Source organism: Cetorhinus maximus, chromosome 36 (assembly GCF_964194155.1).
Source record: "Cetorhinus maximus chromosome 36, sCetMax3.hap1.1, whole genome shotgun sequence".
Classification (NCBI taxonomy): domain Eukaryota; kingdom Metazoa; phylum Chordata; class Chondrichthyes; order Lamniformes; family Cetorhinidae; genus Cetorhinus; species Cetorhinus maximus.
In genome coordinates this window covers 4,588,338-4,608,675 of record NC_135914.1, presented here as the reverse complement: position 1 = coordinate 4,608,675, position 20,338 = coordinate 4,588,338, and the positions used below count along the sequence as shown (strand labels likewise).

At 50.4% G+C, this 20,338-nt stretch overlaps 1 protein-coding gene across 1 annotated transcript; it reads right to left on the bottom strand.

The window, feature by feature from the left end:
• Positions 1-5,329: 5,329 nt before the first annotated feature.
• LOC144672189 (transcription factor XE1.1-like) lies at positions 5,330-20,095 on the bottom strand. Its single transcript, XM_078534008.1, has 6 exons — positions 20,063-20,095; positions 16,982-17,102; positions 13,763-13,928; positions 10,654-10,883; positions 8,803-8,940; positions 5,330-5,752 (listed from the first exon to the last, which is right to left on the bottom strand). The coding sequence occupies exons 1-5, from the start codon at positions 20,093-20,095 to the stop codon at positions 8,804-8,806; spliced, it is 687 nt and encodes a 228-aa protein (XP_078390134.1). The 3' UTR covers positions 5,330-5,752; position 8,803.
• Positions 20,096-20,338: the final 243 nt, after the last annotated feature.

Here is a 20,338-nt window from a genome sequence, read left to right as displayed (position 1 = left end):
TTCCTCCCCTAAAAGGGCATTAGTGAACCAGATGGGTTTTTACGACAATCGATGATGGTCGTCATGGTCACCGTTACTGAGACTGGCTTCCAATTCCTCAATTCTTTTTCTATTGCCTCATATCCTTTAAAAAGTACCTGGATGAGCACTTGGCATCGTCATAACATTCAAGGCTATGGGCCAAGTGCTGGTTAAATGAGATTAGGTAGGTAGGTCGGTAGGTCAGGTGTTTCTCACGTGTCGGTGCAGACTCGATAGGCCGAAGGGCCTCTTCTGCACTTTGGTGATTCTGATTCTATTAATTAAATTTGTTAATTCATTGAATTTAAATTCCACCAGCTAGGATTTTAACTTTTTGGGGAGGGTGGGGGGGGCGGTGAGGAGAACGGTGATGCAGTGGTAATGCCACTGGACTGGTAATCCAGAGCCCCCAGGTTAATGTTCTGGGGAGACGGGTTCAAATCCCCCCACGGCAGCTGGTGGAAATTTGAATTCAATTAATAAAATCTGTCGTCATTAGTCTCAGGAATGGTGACCATAAAGCGATTGTTGCACAAACCCACCTGGCTCACTAGTGCCCTGTAGAGAAGGAAAATCTGCTGTCCTTACTTGGTCTGGGTCTGGCCTACACATGACTCCAGGCCCACCGCCATGTGGTTGACTCTTAACAGTCCACTGCAATGGCCGAGCGAGGCCACTCAGTTCAAGGGGGGCAACTAGGGACGGGCAACAAATGCCGGCCTCGCCTGCGACACCCACATCCCATGAAAGAATAAATAAAACCCGTGCCCCCCAGGACATTACCCTAGACCTCTGGAATACTAGTCCATTGACATTACCACTATGCCATCATCTCCCTTCGTATGCAAGCTAATGTGTAATAGATGCACCCCAACGTCTCCTCATTTGGACATTAACGAGATGCAGTGCTACGTTACCTTGATAGCACATTGCCACACGCAAAGCTAGTCAAGTCATACGGACCAGGGGAAGTCCCAGCTTCGCCCACTGGGTCAAGCCAATTTCTATGCCCCCACCACCCACCCCACCCCGCCCACCCTACCCCTCCATACCCTCATCGGGAAAGCACACCTTTCTGGGGAATGTCCAGTGCAATGCCCGCAGCTGCCGAACAGCCAGCTGGTGTTCACCGCCTGCTTTGGCTTAAGGTCCGGTGCTGGAAGACAACTGGCGCCGTGGAACCCAGGAAGAGGAGGGAATGGTATCGGCGCCATCGAGTGGCAACCTTGCATGTCACAGATACATCGACTGAAGCGTTCGTGAACGTTAACAGCAAAACCCTGTCACAGCTCCAGTGACCACACACCCAGGCTGGGCTGCAACCCGCCCATCGAGCAACACGTCCTATCTTTTCCTTACCGTGACTGTGTCACCATGTACAACATCAATAAACAGCTTCACTAAAGTAAAAAAAAAAGAGCCCTACAATCCTTCTACGTAATATAGTAAAATAAACTTAGAAACTTTTTTTTTGCTCCAAACCTTTTCTTGTAAATATCGAATACCTAGGAAGAGTAATATTTTCAATTCATTCTGCAGTTTCATTTCCTTTTAAAAGAAAGATTACTATTGTATAAAACCTTACGAATAGTGAAAAATAAGTTGGATTTCGAGTTTCTTTTTTTTTAAATTACACGTGCTTCTCTCCGTGAATAGCTTCTTCAACGAATTGTCATGGTCCTCGCCTTGTACCCTAAGAAAAGAAGGTTCCTGAGACGTCACGGCCTCTTGAACGGCCCTTTGTTGTTTTTCCCAATGATAAAAGAAAATACGTTGATCATATTTTCCACTCCCTTCGAAAGTCAGGCAGTAATTGGCAAAACAGTCTTGATAGGAGAGAGGAAAGCTACTTCCCCCCTTTGTCCCAGTAAGACACCATATTTCGACTGCGACAAAGGGTCTTTGCCTAAAACATTAACCCGTTCTTTCAGATTTCCAGCATTCTCCCTTTGTTTTTTTTTCCCTTTTAATCTCGCCGAGTATAGTCTGTTAAATCCAGTCACTAAAGAGACAAGTGTTCCATCCCTTAAAACTAGTCACCTGTGTTAAGATATAAAATATTTTTAATCGTTATTCCCTAGAGCCTTTAAACGAGGGGGTGGCTGGGTGAGGAAAAGTTGCAGGAGATATCCCAAGATCCAGGAGTATTGCCAGCGTGGAAATGCTTGGTCGGACTGAGCGAGAGTTTATGAAATATCCCTAAGTGTAAAGTTATCTATTTCTACAACCCGCTAATGAAGGGGATGGTGCCTCGAGGCGCAGTGGGGAGCAACCCTGACTCTGAGCCAGTAAGCCCGGGGTTCAAGACTCGATGGCCACAGAAGGTGCGTTCACAACATGGCTAAACAGGTTGAGTTTCAACCTGAAAAACCTTCCTACGTATGGCAGGTGGTAAGAGCGGCAGAGTCTCCGGGTCAGCCAGAGTCTGCAGAAGGCAACGGCAAACCACTGCAGTACCTTGCCAACCTTAACCATGGACCAACCCATGGAAGTCCATGGTCGCCAATGCCTTCCTAGGGCATGGTACCGGAAGAGAGAGAATAAAGGGGATAGGTAACTCTTGATCTCCAGCGCTCCCTTGCTTAATATTTTTTTTTTAAGAAGTTATTCATTCTTGGGCTACACCTGCCGCTGGCCAGGCTGACGTTTGTTGCCCATCCCTAACTGCCCCTGGAGAAGCTGGTGGGGAGCTGCCTTCTCGAACCTCTGCGGCCCATGTGGTGAAGGTGCTCCCTCTGTGCTGTTAGAGAGGGAGTTCCAGGGTTTTGACCCCAGCGCCAATGAACGTCCAGGTCAGGATGGGGTGCGAGTTGGAGGGGAACCCGCGGAGGTGCTGGTGTTCCTACGCGCCTGCTGCCCTTGTCCCCCTCGGTGGTGGAGGACAAAATGGTACTGATCCACCAAGACGTGGAAGGTACTCAGTCTGTGCCTGGTTTTCTGATCTCCCCTGGAATGGCCCAGCACCTTTGGGATAGGAGAGTGGCGTGGGGTGGGAGGGGTGAGAAAAAAACTCATAATGATCCCAGTTCCGCCTGATATAAATAACCCCCCCTAGCGACCGTGCATCGGCTAAGGACAGGATTTTTCTCAGCTGTGTGGTCTTTGATGGTTGACTCTCACGCTTCCACAGGGCAGACAGCCCTGGGGTGATAGACTGAATGTACATTCCCTCTGCAAAAGTCAGTGCTTTTAGAAGTGAAACAGGGAGTGGCGGGGTGGGTGGGAGTTGGGGAGGCAAGGGAGGAATTCAGATTGTCAATGTAGAGAGACTGGAGAACACTGGGTCGGTCAACTTAGAGCAGAGAAGATTGTAACAAGACAGAGGCGTTCAAAGTCAGGAAGGGGTGTCGATAGAGTAAATAAGGAGAAACTGTGTCCACTGGCAGGTGGGCCGGTAACCAGAGGGACACAGATTGAAGTAAGGCGATTGGCAAATGAACCAAAGCTGGCATGAGGGAACATTTGTTTAAAAAAACCCAGTGAGCTGTGATCTGGAAGGCATTGCCTGAAAGGGCGGTGGAAGCAGATTCAATAGGAACTTTCAGAAGGGGAACTGGATAAATACTTGAAAAAATATAATTTCAGGGCAATGGGAGTATAAAAGGGCTGAGGTAGTCGGATTAATTGGTTAGCTCTACCAAAGAGCCGGCACAGGCACAATGGGCTGAATGGCCTCCTTCAGGGCTGTATAGATCTAAATCAAACTGAAGTGAAATAGGCTGCTTAGGCTGCTTGAGAATTGGCCAATTTCGAACCCAGATTCAAACCAACCCCATGTGCTGGAAAAGAATACACGAGGTGGGTTTCCTCTTGCCCTTCCTCACGTGTGCTTAAAAGAAACACAAGATTCCTCTGTCTGTAAGCACACGTGAGGATGGGCAACAGGAAATCCACCTTGTGTAATCTTTTCTATATTGCTCATTGCAATCGAAAACAGGAGGGCTCCTGTCAGCAACTGAAGGGGAAAGCGTGAGACCGGGAGACGTGGAGAAAGGTGCAGAGGAACTGCCTTTTGGCAGATCACTGCTACGCTGCAAGAGCTTCAGGAGCAACAGCGCAGGAGAAACTTTCTTGTCAATACCATGGCCTGCGGAATGCCTGTTGACGTGTCAATGTTTAAGAATAAGTTGGACAGATGATGGTGGGAGGGGCGGTGGTAATGGTATATGGGAACAGGGCAGGTTGAAGGGATTAGGACTGGTGTGATGATTGTGGAGGGTGTAGGTATATGGGAACAGGGCTGACTGATGGGATTAGGACTGGTGTGATGATTATGGAGGGTGTAGGTATATGGGAACAGGGCTGACTGAAGGGATTGGGACTGGTGCGATGATTGTGGAGGGTGTAGGTATATGGGAGTAGGGCTGACTGATGGGATTGGGACTGGTACAATGATTGTGGAGGGTGTAGGTATATGGGAACAGGGCTGACTGATGGGATTAGGACTGGTGCGATGATTGTGGAGGGTGTAGGTAAATGGGAGTAGGGCAGGCTGATGGGATTAGGACTGGTACAATGGTTGTGGAGGGTGTAGGTATATGGGAACAGAGCTGACTGAAGGGATTAGGACTGGTGTGATGATTGTGGAGGGTGTAGGTATATGGGAACAGGGCTGACTGAAGGGATTAGGACTGGTGTGATGATTGTGGAGGGTGTAGGTATATGGGAACAGGACAGGTTGAAGGGATTAGGACTGGTGCAATGATTGCGAAGGGTGTAGGTATATGGGAGTAGGGCAGGCTGATGGGATTGGGACTGGTGCAGAGGACAATCACCAGCCTGGGTTTCGTTGGGGGAACTGCGCTGTAATTTCTATCTGGTTCTGTGTAATGGGCCTCAAGCCAGCTCCCCTTTCAAGGAAGCTGCCGACCTGGAGTCAACTGGGATTCCATTTCCCACCCGGACTGGGTCAAGCCCCCACTGACGTCGGGTAGCCGTTATTAAGAGAAAAAGTTCAGTCCCCTTGCAACATTGCTTCCGACCTCGAAAGGCTGCTCCGTCCACACTACCCCTTTCCCACTCCCTTTGTTCCACCCCACCCTCCCAACCAGGCACTGGTGGAGAAGGTCACAATCACCTCAATGTTCAGAAGGCTAACCGGGAGTGCAATTCTGGCAGAATAAGGGAAAAAAAGCATCAGTATTTTACCACCCTGCTTCGTCCCTCTGTACCCCGCCCACCCCACCCTGGTTTTCCCTTTGGCTTAGCCCTTCGGTATAAGGACAGGTACCACCAACCCCCTCTCCCCCCCCCCCGCCCCCCCCCCCCAAACTCCTCCCAGGACAATGAGCTCTAGGCTGTAACCGAGAGTTAAGAATGCATTTTTTCTTTTACACATTTATAGACACTTGGAATACGAAGACTCTCTTTTTTTTTGACCAAGCGGTGGAAAAGATAAATTTTTTTTTAAAAAAAAGTTTCTTCTAACAAGTCGTCAGCCCATTAACTTTGACCGACTGCAGGCACGGTGAAAATGTCCAACCCCGGCGGGAAGGTGTAACGAGGGCAGTTCTCCAGGACGCAGGAGGAACAAAAAAAAAAAATGTTTATCCCTGGAGATCCGCCGCGGGTTCCCACCAAAACGTCCACAAAACTGAATCTGGGATTTTTCCTCAACTCGGAAGATCGGTGTCCGGGTCCAACAGAATCTTATGCAAAATCCAGCCAAAAAAGTGGAGGGGGCTCCAAAACCCTCCACCAAGTTCATGAAGACCACCCACGATCGCCGGCCCTGAAATGCGAGCACAGAAGGAAGGGGTGGGGGGGGGGGAAAGAAAGAACGATTAGCGGGTCAGACGCTTCAACGCAACTAAAAACCACGCCGCTTGGCAACGATGAAGGAACTGCGCCTTCCGCGTCCTTGAGAACATCCCAAAATGCCTCACAATCCAATGAATGACCCTAAGTGTAGCTTAAGTGTCCTTTTGCCAGTAGAAAACGTGGTCAGCTTGCACCACAGCAAGGTCACGCCAGCAGCAATGAATGACAATTCAGTACCTGCTCTGGGTTATTTGCGGAGGGTGGGGCGGTGGGGGGGGTCCCTCTTCAGGAGAGTGAAGAATTGCTACAGTTTTTATAGCCAATGGATGTCGTTAAATGCTTGGCAGCCAACAAAGTACTTTCTTTGAAGTGTAGTCACGGTTGTAATGTAGGAAACGCAGCAGCGAATTCGAACACAGCAACATCCCACAAACCAGTGACCAGAAAATCTAGTTTTTTATGCGTTGTTGGTCGAGAGATAAGCATTGGGCCCATGACACTGGGGACAACTCACACCCTCCACCACCTCCCCGGCCCCCCAGACCCCACCCCCCCTCCCAGCTCTCTTCTCAATAGCAGCTGTGGGATCTTTCACATCCACCTTGGAGGGAGGCAAAGCCTCGGTTTAACGATCGATCCGAAAGGCGGCACCTCCGGCAGCACAGCACTCCCTCGGCACTGCACTGGAGCGTCAGCCTTGATTTGTGAGCTCAAGTTCTGGGGGAGCGCGAACGCTTGACCTTGTGACTCAAGGTGGGTGGAGGGGGGTGATGGGGGTGGTAGCGTAAGCACTACCCACTGAGCGACGGCTGGCACTCAAATTGACACGGATTCTTCCTCACCCACCCAAACCAGCAGGCTGGCCTCAGCTCATTTTCCAAAGAGGGGTTGTAATGCCCTGGGGAGGACCACAAATTTCTGGCTCAGGAATTAGAATACCACCACCAAGCTAAGCTGCTACTGAAGCATAGAACACGTGAGCGCCATGTTATTGCACACTAAATCCAACCACTATGGTTCAACAAAGAAATAATGAATGTCGAGCTGTAATGCTTAGGCCAGCATTTATTGCCCATCCCTAATTTCCCCTTGAGAAGGCGGTGGTGAGCTGCCTTCTTGAACCATGTGGTGTAGGTACACCCACAGCGCTGTTAGGGAGGGAGTTCCAGGATTTTGGCCCAACGACAGTGAAGGAACGGCCGATATATTTCCAAGTCAGGATGGTGAGTGGCTCGGAGGGGAACTTCCAGGTGATGGTGTTCCCATGCATCTGATGCCCTTGTCCTTCTAGATGGTAGAGGTCGTGGGTTTGGAAGTTGCTGTCGAAGGAGCCTTGGCGAGTCGCTGCAGTGCATCTTGTAGATGGTACACACACTGCTGCTACTGTGCGTCAGTGGTGGAGGGAGTGAATGTTGAAGGTGGTGGATGGGGTGCCAATCAAGCTCACTGCTTTGTCCTGGATGGTGTGGTTGGAGCTGCACTCATCCAGGCAAGTGGAGAGTATTCCATCACACTCCTAACTTTTGCCTTGTAGATGATGGACAGGCTTTGGGCTGTCAGGAGGTAAATTACTCGCTGTTGAATTCCCAGCCTCCAACCTGCTCTGGTAGCCATAGTATTACCTCATCTTCCGACTAGGCACTTTAAAGCCTTCCGGATTGAATATTGAGTTCAACAATTTTAGATCGTGAACTCTTTCCTCCATCCCCACCCCCTTTCCGATTCCCCCCCCACCCCCTTTTCCAATAATATATATAGATTTTTCTTTTCCCACCCATTTCCATTATTTTTAAATGTATTTCCATCCATTATTTTATCTCTACCTTTTAGCCTTTCTCGATTCCTTCACCCCACCCCACCCCCACTAGGGCTAGCTGTACCTTGCTCGTTCTACCCTTAATTAGCACATTCCTTAGATAATATCACCACCTTCAACACCACCTTCAACACCTCTTTGTCCTTTTGTCTGTGGCATCTTTTGGTTATGTCCACCTATCACTGGCCTTCTATCCAGCTCTACTTGTCCCACCCCCCCCTTAAACCAGCTTATATTACACCTCTCTTCTATTTTTACTTAGTTCTGTTGAAGGGTCATTCGGATTCGAAACGTTAACTGTGTTCCTCTCCGCAGATGCTGCCAGACCTGCTGAGTTTTCCTAGGTATTTTTGTTTCTGTTATAGTATTTATATGGCTGGTCCAGTTCGGTTTCTTTTTTTATTGTTCATTCATGGGATGTGGATATCGCTGGCTAGGCCAGCATTTATTTCCCATCCCTATTTGCCCCTTGAGAAGGTGGTGGGTGAGCTGCCTTCTTAAACCGCTGCAGTCCCTGTGGTGTAGGTACACCCACGGTGCTGTTAGGGAGGGAGTTCCTGGATTTTGACTCAAAATCGTGACAGAAAATTCTGGTCAATGGTCACCCCAGGATGTTGATGGTGGGGTATTCACACTGATGATAATTCCGTTGAATGTCAAAGGGGAATGGTTAGATTCTCTCTTTTTTTGGAGATGGCCATTGCCTGGCACTTTTAAGTAGCAAGTAACATTCATGCTACACATCTGCCCAAGCCTGAATGTTTTCCAGGGTCTTGCTGCATGCGGGCCATGGACTGCTTCAGTGTTTGAGGAGTTGTGAACGGAACTCAACATGCTGTGCGATCATCAGCGAACATCCCCACTTCCAATCTTACTGATGGAAGAAAGCTCAGCGTTGAAGCAGCTGAAGACGATCGGGCCTAGGGCACTACCCGGAGGAACTCCTGCAGCGATGGGCGGGGGGCTGAGATGGTTGTCCTCCAACAGCCACAACCACCTTCCTTTGTGCTAGATAAGACTCCAACCAGTGGAGCATTCCCCCCACCCCTGCACTCGATTTGATCCATTGGGGAGTGAAGGCTGGCAAAACTACAGCCTTACCCACAGATCACCTCCTGATAATTTAGAAACTCTTGCCGTTCCCCATTACAAATACTTCTTCACAACTCTTTAAAATGGCGCTGTTCCGACTGGGAGCTACCTACTTCACATGTGACCCATGGGGTTGGGAGAGTCCCCAATTCCCTGATGAACTACCAGATGTGCGGATGTGGGCTCGACACTGGAAATCTTCTCCTCCTCCCTCCGCTTAAGGCAAGCCGCTTTCGGGTTCAAATTCCTCTCTGTGAGGGAGGCAAAAAGAGAGCAGAAGTCAGGGGTCAACTTATATGTGAGATTGACTATTATTCACGTATATACGGTAAAATACTCGATTGGCCAAGTTGCCTCCTGGGATTGGCTGCCTGCGCTCCCCACCCACTGTTAAACCCGGAACTGGCCAGGCTGGGGTCGGGTTCTAGACTTTCCCCCCCCCTCCCAAGTTTTAACGTCTTGCCCGACCCCCATACCGAACTGTTTTTGGAGAGGTTGTGTGCTGCTTTTCATCACTCCCTCCTCCTACCCTCCCATCTCCTGAAAGCACACGCATTCATTTCCAAGGGATCTTGCTTCGCATCCCTAAAGAGTCCTAAGCAGCTGCAGGAACATTCAACCTCGGGGGCTTCACAGGTAAGCCTCGCCCTGTCTGCCCCTGACGACCCCACATACAGAGGTGGTAAGAGTTCAATCTACAGCAGTCAGAACGGAGTACCCCTGGTTGACTCCGTTCCTACACCCCATCCAAGGTCACAGTCTGATTGTCCCACCCCCTTATTTTTATATTCGTTCTTAGGATTTATTCGTTCTTCAGTGGGAGACAGTGGACTAGTAATCCAGGGGCACAGGCTAATGCTCTGGGGACATGGGTTCAAATCCCATTTAATGCACAATAGCACTACCCACCACCCCCACTCCACTCCAGCAGCTGGTGGAATTTAAACTCGATTAATAAATCTGGAATTGAAAACTAGTCTTGGTACCGGTGACCATGACAACTATCACCGATTGTTGTAAAAACCCACCTCGTTCACTAATGCCCCCTTTAGGGAAGGGAAATCTGCCGTCCTTACCCGGTCTGACCCTACATGTGACTCCAGACCCACAGCCACGTGGTTGACCCTTAACTGCCCCTCTGAAAATGGCCGAGCGAGACCACTCAAAATGGTTATGTTACTGGACTCGTAATCTAGAGGGCCAGACTAACGCTCCAGAGACATGGATGGGTTCAAATCCCACCACGGTAGTTGGGGAAATTTAAATTCAGCGAGTTGACAAATCTGGAATAAAGAGCGAGTTTCATTAATAATGATCATAACTGTCATTAAAAACCCCATTGGGTTCACTAATGCCCCTTTAGGGAAGGAAATCTGCCATCCTTACCCGGTCTGGCCTACATGTGACTCCACACCCAAAGAGCCCGGCAAGTCACCCCAGTGGCTCACCACCATCTAACCGAGGGGAATTATGAATGGTAAATAAATACTGGCCCTGCCATCTATGCTCGCATCCATTTCTTTCTCTATTCTTTCACAGGATGTGGGCATCGCGGGCAAGGCCAGCATCTGTCGCCCATCTCTAATGGCCCCTTGAACTGAGTGGCCTCGCTCGGCCATTTCAGAGGGGGCAGTTAAGAGTCGACCACGTGGGCTGTGGGCCTGGAGTCACGTGTAGGCCAGACCGGGTAAGGACGGCAGATTTCCCTCCCCTAAAGGGAGCATTAGTGAACCAGATGGGGTTTTTACAACAATCGATGATAGTTGTCATGCTCATGATTACAGAGATTAGCTTTTTACTCCAGATTTTATTAATTGAATTTAAATTCCACCAGCTGCCGTGGGGGGGATTTGAACCCGTGCCCCCAGAGCATCAGCCTGGGCCTCTGGGATTACTAGTCCAGCGGTATTACCGCCACGGCGCCACTTAAAAAGCTTTTTAAGTCATAAGCTTTGCCAACTGACCTCTGACTTGTTGTTCCAGCCCCAGGATGACGGAGACAGCCTGGTGGAGGATCAGGAGCTTCGTCTGTGGCTTGTCGTTCTTCATGTGCAGCTGGCACATCCGCCCCAGCTCCTTGAAGGCCTCGTTGATGTCCCGGACCCGCAGGCGCTCGCGCGCGTTGTTCGCCATCCTCCGGTCCTTCTCCCGCTCGGCTTTCTGCTCCGGATTCAGGTCGTCGTCCTCGTGGTTGCTGGAACGAGCGGAAGGCAGGTACGGCGTCAAGCTTTTCATTTTACCCTCAACTTCCCTTTGCGGGGGTGGGGGGGCGCGCGGGTAGGCAGCGCTTTCCAAAGAGCTGGCGCGGGCACGATGGTCCGAATGGCCTCCTTTCATGCCGCAAGATTCTGCGACCTGTTCCTTGGTGTGTTTTGCCTCGTCGGGGCGGTGAAACGGATGTCAAGCTTTTATGTGACAGAAGGGAAACAAATTGCGGGTGGTCGGTGCGCCCCTGGACTATGGGGGAGGTGTTTTTCACGGACACTGCCAACAGGCCACTCAGGCTGCTCTGCCGTTCAGTTAGACCACGTCCAACCTGCTCCTCAACTCCATTCACCCGCTTTTAATCCACTATCCATGATACTTACCTTAGAGGGAGGGCAACAAATGTTCGCTGGATTGATTCCTGGGCCCGCCCAAAGAGGAGAGATTGAGCAGATTGGGCCGATATTCTCTGGAGTTTAGGTGACCTCATTGGAACATATAAGATAGGGCAGATGACAGCGGAGAGGCTGCTGCTGCTTCCCCCTGATGGAAGAGTCTAGAATCAGGATAAGGGGTTGGCCATTTTGGACGGAGATGAGGAGAAATTTCTTCACTCGGAGGCTGGTGAATCTGTGGGATTGTCTGACCCCTCTGGATCCTCACCGTGGAGTAGATCCAAGACCGAGATCGAGAGATTTTTGGGTACTAAGGGAATCGAGGGATAGGGTGGGAAAGCAGAGTTCAGGTAGAAGATCGGCCGTGATCGTATTGAACGGTAGAGCAGGCTCGAGGGGCCGAACGGCCTCCTCCTGCTCTTGTGTCCAATGTTCTTGTAGTATAAGGGTCTGGCTCATATAGGGTTAATGTGGGACTGAGTACAGTGCTGTCCACACAGTGAAGTAAGAGAGCACATGACCCGCACCCAGGATCAGTCAAGTGTTGGACAGAGCCGTGTGTACCAGCAAGCATGGAGACAGCTCCTAGCTATGCAAATAGTTCTAAGCGTCAATAAAGACTTACAGTTAACCTACGTATGACTATGAAGACTTCTTCAAACCTACCGAACTGTAACCAATGCCCTACCACAGTTCTTACACCCTTACCTCACAAAAATCTAACAATTTCAAGACTTGACCCTCAGCATCCACGGCCTTTTTGGGGGGGAGAGAGTTCCAGATTTCCACTCCCCTTCGTGTGAAGAGGTGCTTCCCCACATCACCCCTGAACGGCCTGGCTCTCATTTTAAGGTTCATCCCCCTTGTTCTGGACTCCTGGAGTGAGACTTGAACCCATAACCTGACACTAAACTAACTCCCTATAAACACCTCTGCGAGTTCAAAAGGCTTTTAGCATTTATTTCATTTTTCTATTTGGGTGCACCTAGCGCACCTGAGTAATATTAAAAAGATTCCAACACAGGGGGCCATCAATATGCGATAATCGCTAATAAACGCAATGGGGAATTCAGGAGAAACTTCTTTACCCGCGGGGAGCGGGGAGAATATGGGACTCGCTCCCGCGGGGAGCGGGGAGAATGTGGGACTCGCTCCCGCGGGGAGCGGGGAGAATGTGGGACTCGCTCCCACGGGGAGCGGGGAGAATGTGGGACTCGCTCCCACGGGGAGCGGGGAGAATGTGGGACTCGCTCCCACGGGGAGCGGGGAGAATGTGGGACTCGCTCCCACGGGGAGCGGGGAGAATGTGGGACTCGCTCCCACGGGGAGCGGGGAGAATGTGGGACTCGCTCCCACGGGGAGCGGGGAGAATGTGGGACTCGCTCCCACGGGGAGCTGGGAGAATGTGGGACTCGCTCCCACGGGGAGCGGGGAGAATGTGGGACTCGCTCCCACGGGGAGCGGGGAGAATGTGGGACTCGCTCCCACGGGGAGCGGGGAGAATGTGGGACTCGCTCCCACGGGGAGCGGGGAGAATGTGGGACTCGCTCCCACGGGGAGCAGGGAAAATGTGGGACTCACTCTCACGGGGAGTGGTCGAGGTGAATCGCAGAGATGCATTGAAGGGGTGGGGGAGGGGAAGCTGGATAAACACACGAGGGAGAAAGGAATAGAGGGATATGTTGATGGGGGTGAGATGAAGAGGGGGCTGGGAGGAGGCTCGTTTGGGGCATAAACACCAGCACGGAGCAGAGGGGATCGAATGGCCTGTTTCTGTGCTGGCATTCTGTATTCTATTTTAAATTACTTTCTAATTCCTACACATTGACCTCCTGTTGCTAAGTTCAGTTGCCCATAAAAAAGGCATCTGACTAAAAAGACAGCTTGTGTTCCCTTGAGTTTCGTAAATTCAGAGGTGACCTAATCGAGTGCTTATGACTAAAGGGATTCGATCGGGTCGATAGAGAGAAACTATTTCCTCTGGTGGTGGCGGGGGAGTCCAGAACAAGGGGGCAGAGCCTTAAAATAAGAGTCAGGCCGTTCAGATGTGGTGTCAGAAAGCACTTCTTCACACAAAGGGGAGTGGAAATCTGGAACTCCCTTAATGACCACTAAAAAGCTGTCGGGGTCGAGGGGTCAATTAAAAAAAGCGCCTAAACCGAGATGCGGAGATTCTTGTGTGAGGGGATTAAGGGTTGTGGAATCAAGGCAGGTGGATGGAGTTAAGATACAGCTCAGCCACGATCTAATGAAATGGCAGAACAGGCTCGAGGGGCTGAATGGCCTGTTTCCGTTTCCTATAAGATATCAGGGCAAAGCCTCTGAAAACAGTGCGAATGGGTTCAGGGCAGTTACGTGTCTTTCCGGACGTAGGAAAACGAGCGCGACGGAGGGTGCGGTGGACTTCAGATTGAAACGGAGAAGAGGCTTTGTCTTGCTGACTGGCCATTTCCCGGGTAACCTAGGAATGTACCTTGATCTGCTGCGCCCCAGCTTATCTTTCCTGGGATCGTTGGCTTCATCGTCCTCAGACAAGTCGTCCTCCAGCTGGGAGCTGAGGCTGTTTTCTTTCTCTTTGTCGTCTGCTTTGGGTTCTGTGGAGAGGGAGGAGGAAAGCGCCTGCGCCCCTGAGGTGAAAGCTGCCGAAATAAGCAGAGACAGGGTGGGGGGGGGGGTTAGCACAATCAATCAATCAATCACTCGGAAAACCAGACTGAGCATTGCTGAAGAAAAGAGACGTGCCATCAAAGCTTTTCGGTCCAGCGCTCATCAGGACAGATGCAAGAATGACAAATTTCAAAGGAAGCAACGATTTATACTGCATGAGAAAAGGGTGCTGATTGGTTGGCAAGCCGACAGATGGATCAAGGCGTTGCCTCGGATAATGCACCGGGGAACTATTGTCCCCCCCACAAAGCTTTTGTTTAATTCAGAAAACGCGCAATGCCTGGGCGTGTTCCTTTTCTCGTGCAGTATAAATTGTTGTTCCCTTTGAGATTTGGTATTCTTGTGAATCTGCCCTGATGAGTGCAGGCCAAAAAGCTTAGACAGCGTGTCTCTTTTACAGCAATACTCAAGTTCTGTACTGCCAAAGCGACTGTTTGTAAACCCGACTCAATGCCAGCGTTTGAAGTGGTCACCCTACAGCTCGGCGGACAGCATTTTCACCTCTGAAGTTTGAAGGTTTGCCAAGCCCCACTCCAGGGACTGGAGCCCAATAAACCATTGACGCTCCCAGTGCTGATACTGGGGGAGTGCTGCACTGTTAGAGGCGCCGCCTTTCGGTTGAGGCGTTCAACCGAGGCTCAACCTGCCCGTTGAGCTGTATGTAAAAGCGCAGCACTGTTCAAAGAAGTTCTCTCACTATCCGGGTCAACACTATCCCTTCATCGACCGTCACCAGGAGACGGATCAAATCACCCTTCATCGCATTAGATGGTCCTGCGATCTTGCTGCGCACAAATGTGGCTGCATCACAAAATCAAGGACAATACCAGAACAAAGAACAAAGAAAAGTACAGCACAGGAACAGGCCCTTCGGCCCTCCAAGCCTGCGCCGATCATATTGCCTGTCAACTAAAACATTTTGCACTTCCGGGGTCCGTATCCCTCTATTCCCATCCTATTCGTGTATTTGTCAAGGTGCCTCTTAAACACCACTATCGTACCTGCTTCCACCACCTCCTCTGGCAGCGAATTCCAGACACTCACTACCCCCTGCGTAAAAAACTTGCCCCGCACATCTCCTCTATGGTTTTCTCCTCTCACCTTAAATCTATGTCCCCTAGTAATTGACTCTTCCACCCTGGGAAAAAGCTTCTGACTATCTACTCTGTCCATGCCACTCATAATTTTGTAAACTTCTATCAAGTCGCCCCTCAATCTCCATCGCTCTAGTGAGAACAATCTGAGTTTCTCCAACCTCTCCTCATAGCTAATAACCTCCAGACCAGGCAGCATCCTAGTAAACCTCCTCTGCACCCTCTCCAACGCCTCCATATCCTTCTCGTAATGTGGCGACCAGAATTGCACGTAATATTCCAAGTGTGGCCTAACCAAGGTTCTACACAGCTGAAAGGTTATACTGAGAGGTTACACCAACATATGAATTAGGAGCAGGAGTAGGCCCCTTGAGCCTGCTCCGCCATTCAGTAAGATCATGGCTCATCTGATTGTAACCTCAACTCCACATTCTTGCCTACTCCCTGATAACCTTTCACATCCTTGCTTATGAAGACTCTATCTAGCTCTGCCTTAAGGATATTCAAAGACTCTGCTTCCACTGCCTTTTAAGGAAGAGTTCCAAAGACTCAACCCTCAGAGAAAAAGATTCTCACCATCTCTGTCTTAAATGGGTGATTCTTTATTTTTAAACAGTGACCCCCCTAGTTCTAGATTCTCCCACAAGAGGAAACGTTCTTTCCTCATCCACTCTGTTAAGACCCCTCAGGATCTTATATGTTTCAATCAAGTCACCTCTTACTCTTCTAAACTCCAGCGGATACAAACCCAGCCTGCCCAACCTTTCCTCACAAGACAACCCGCCCGTTCCTGGTATTGGTCTAGTAAACCTTCTAATAACTATCTGGAAAGATTGAACAGGCCGGGGCTCTTTTCTCTAGAAAAGAGAAAGCTAAGGGGGGTGACCTAACAGAGGTCTTTAAAATTCTGGAAGGGTTTCGATAGGGTCGACCTGGAGAAGATTTTTCCACTCGTGGGGTGGAGAGACCAGAACTAGGGGGCCATCAATATAAGACAGTCACTAATGGCCTGTTTTCTGTGCTGTAGTGTTCTATGGTTCTAATAAATCCAATGGGGAAATCAGGAGAAACTTCTTTACCCTGAGAGCGGGGAGAATGTGGGTCTCGCTCCCACAGGGAGTGGTCAAGGCAGGTAGCAGTATCACGCTGAAGGGGGAAGCTTTATAAACACATGAGAGAGAAAGGAATAGAAGGATATGTTGATGGGGTGAGATGAGGAGATGTGCAAGAAGGCTCATGTGGAGCACTACAACCAGCATGGAGAAGAGGGGCCAAATGGCCTGTCCCAGTGCTGTCAATTCAATTGATTATTCACAAAACATTCTGGGACATCCTTTTTTTCCCTCTTTATTCTTTCATGGGATGTGAGTGTCGCTGGCAAGACCAGCATTTGTTGCCAACCCCAAATTGCACCCTTGAACCGAGTGGCCTTGCTCGGCCATGTCAGAGGGGCAGTTGAAGAGTCAACCACATGGCTGTGGGTCTGGAGTCACATGTAGGCCAGACCGGGTAAGGACGGCAGATTTCCTTCCCTAGAGGGAGCATTAGTGAACCAGATGGGGTTTTTACGACAATTGATGATAGTTGTCACGGTCACCATGACTGAGATTGGCTTCCAATTCCAGATTTTATTCATTGAATTTAAGTTCCACCAGCTGCCCGTGGTGGGATTTGAACCCCTTGCCCCTCGTGCTGGTCCTCTGGATTACCACTAGTCCACCATCTCCCAAACGCTGAGGCGCTGTATCAAGGAGCGAGCTCTTGCTGAAGTATTGTGCTTTAGATATTCGCCACATTTCTTCACACGGGAGCAATTTCACTATTGGTAGCTAACACGGCGAGATTGCACCTTGCAGCGCCGCTACACACGGTCACATTTTGGGGGCATTTCTGTACTGGCGCTCTCGGTAACATGCAAGAGAAAGCCCTACCTCGACACACATCCTGGGCCTGGTGGTTCAGCCCCGCCGCAGCGAGAGCTGCAGACACAACGCTGGGCAAGCCCGAGAGATTGGAATGGACATTGGTCGTGTCGTCCCGATGAGTGGCGACCTGCGGGGAAAGCAAATCAAGGACACAGTTAGACAGGGCATCAAGATATTGGATCTACAGCAACTCGAGTATGTGTGTGATGCCCGCTGAGGCTCAGTGAGGGGTAGCGCTCTCTCTTTCTTTCGCTTCTGAGACAAGAAGGCTGCGGGTTCAAGTCCCACTCCAGAGACTTGAGCAAAAATACCAGTCTGACACTCCCGGTGCCTGCCGAAGGAGCACCACGCTGTCGGAGGGTCAGTACTGAGGGAGCCCACACTGTTGGAGGGTCAGTGCTGAGGAAGTGCTGCACTGTTGGACGATCAGTACTGAGGTAGCTCCACACTGTCGGAGGGGCAGAAGGTGATGCATTCAAACCCCACTCCAGAGACTTGAGCCTACACTCCTGGTGTCAGTATTGATGGGAGTGCTGCGCTCTCACAGACACTATCTTCCAATGAGTCTTTCGACACAGGTTCCACCTGCCCTTTCTCAGGTGAGTGCAAAAGATCCTGTTATTATGAAGAAGAGCAGGGGAGGGAATTCTCCCCGGTGTCCTGGGGCTTAATATTTATCCCTCAACCAACATCACTTAAAAAAAAAGCGGACGTTCTAGTCATTATCCTATTGCTGTTTGTGGGATCTCGCTGTGCGTAAATTGGCCGCTGCGTTTTCTACATTACAACAGTAACCGCACTTTTTAAAAAAAAGCACTTTGTTGGCTGTAAAGGCGCTGTACATGTTTAAGAAACTCCTTGCACGACTATTTCGAGAGTCAGGCAAGCAGGGCTTGCAGTCCAGTTGTTAGTTTGAACCATGTGCACCAGATGGCGCCAGTGTCTGTCAGTGGCATTTCGGTGAGTCCAAGCCAGCACAATATGGCCTTAGCCCAGACCCCAGCACTCTTTTGGCCCTTGCACCCGACTAATGTAAATTCCATGCCACACAAGACTCACGACAAAGTGTGGGAGGGGTGGCGGGGAGCCAAATATGTCAGTCACTCAAAAATTGCACCACAGGGTGAGCGAGACCATAAGAAAAAAAGCAAACCCAAGGCTAGATTTTATTTCCAAAGGGATAGATTTGAAAAGCCGGCACGTTATGTTAGACCCGAATCGAACCTCAGTTAGACCACATCGCGCGCAGTTCTGGCTGCCATATTGTATAAAGGAGATAGAGACACGGGAGAGGGTATGGAAATCTGCAGGGATGACACCAGAGATGTGTGGCGATACACATCAGGAAAGGATCGACAGGCTGGGGCACCTTTCTCTTGTAAAACGAAGAGCAAGTGGGTGACCTACCTGATCGAGGTCTTTAAAATGCCAAAAGATTTCGATCGGGTGGATACAGGGAGAATGTTTCCTCTTGCAGGGGGAGGCCAGAACTAGCGGGGGGCCATCGATATAAGACAGTCACTAATAAATCCAATGGGGGAATTCAGGAGAAACTTCTTTAACCCAGAGAGTGGGGAGAATGTGGGACTCGCTCCCACGGGGAGTGGTCGAGGCGAATAGCAGAGATACATTTACAGGGGAAGCTGGATAAACACATGAGGGAGAAAGGAATAGGAGGAGATGTTGATGGGGTGAGATGAAGAGGGGGGGTGGGGGTGGGGGTGGGAGGAAGCTCGTGTGGATCTTAAACACCAGCACGGAGCTAGAGGGGCCGAATGACCTGTTTCTGTGCCATATATCCTCTGTAATCCTTAAGAGGGAGAGAGAATTTACATCACATTTCTCCCAGTGACTTTGCAAGAAGGGACTGTGTGTCCTAATAGTGGCCGCACAGCTACGGCTCATCACGCCCCCAATGATGGCTGGCTGCAGAAATTCAATTAAAATCCCTCGGTTACAAATCCCTCCCCCACTGAAACTATTTCTGGGAAGCCGGAACACCAGATTCCTCCATCGCCCCGTGAAGAGGATCATTCCAGGATGAAGCCCGACTTAAAAAAAAAGCCCACCCTCGGGCCCGCCGATCCGCTAAACGCCAGCCGGGAAAAGACGTTTTTTATTTCCCAGGAGGAAAGCGGCCACGGCTGCTGCTGCTGGCTCTCTGGGACCAGGCGGAGGCCGTTCAGCCCCTCCAGCCCGTTTCTGCGCGGGTTCAGCCAGACCCGGGGTGGATCTTTTAACCTGAACTCAAACCGGAGCTGGCGGGCGGGGGTGGGGGTGGGGGGGGGCAGGATTTCCCCCAGCCAGCTCTTTCGCTGCCCTGTCAAATATTCCCTCCCCCTCACGATGATCCCCCCACCCCATAACCTTTCACCCCTTTGCTTACAAATAATCTATCCAGCTCCGCCTTAAAGATATTCAAAGACTCTGCCTTCCACCGCCTTTTGAGGAAGAGAGTTCCAAAGACTCACGACCCTCGGAGAGAAAAAAATTCTGCTCAAATGGGCGAGCCCTTATTTTAAACAGTGACCCCCCCCCTCGTTCTAGATTCTCCCACAAGAGGAAACATCCTCTCCACATCCCACCCTGTCAAGACCCCTTAAGGATCTTAACGGGTCAAATCAAGTCGCCTCTTACTCTTCTAAACTCCAGTGGATACAAGCCTAACCTGTCCAACCCTTCCTCATCAGACAGCCCTCCCATTCCTGGTGAATCTCTGCAACCCTTCCCCGAACTGCTTCCAACGCATTTACACCTTTCCTTAAATAAGGAAACGGATATTGTACACGGGGGTCCTGACGCCACCTCCTTATCTACCCCGTTGAACCTTGTGGCCATTTTTAAATGCCTCGCTCCGGAGGACCCCTCAGCTTCCCGAATTCAGGTCAGATGGGAGTCTTGTTCTTTTGAGACCTGGGTGTGGAGCTAGAACTTTAAAACATTCTTTGCACCCACCACCCGCCCACACACCTCCTTTTCTCTCACTCACTCACTCTCTCTCTCCCTCTCTCGGACATTTGCTTCACGCCTTTCCTCAAGGTGTGAACTCCCGCAGAGGGCAAGGGCCTTGCGTGTGCTGACTGCTACCTCGGTGCTTTTACCATCGAGCTTCTTGATCATGCTAGCTGAGCTCCCCCTGAGCCCAGCTTCAACGCTAAATATTCAAACGGGAACCCCGCTTGCATTCCTATGCACCTTCAAGGTGGCAAAAAAGTCCCTCAGGGTGCTTCACGGGAGCGTCATCAGACCGAATTTGACCCCGAGCTACATGAGGACACATTAGGGGAAGGCAACAAAAAGCTCGGGCAAAGAGGTCAGTTTTAAGGAGCCTCTTAAAGGAGGGAGAGAGAGAGAGAGAGGCGG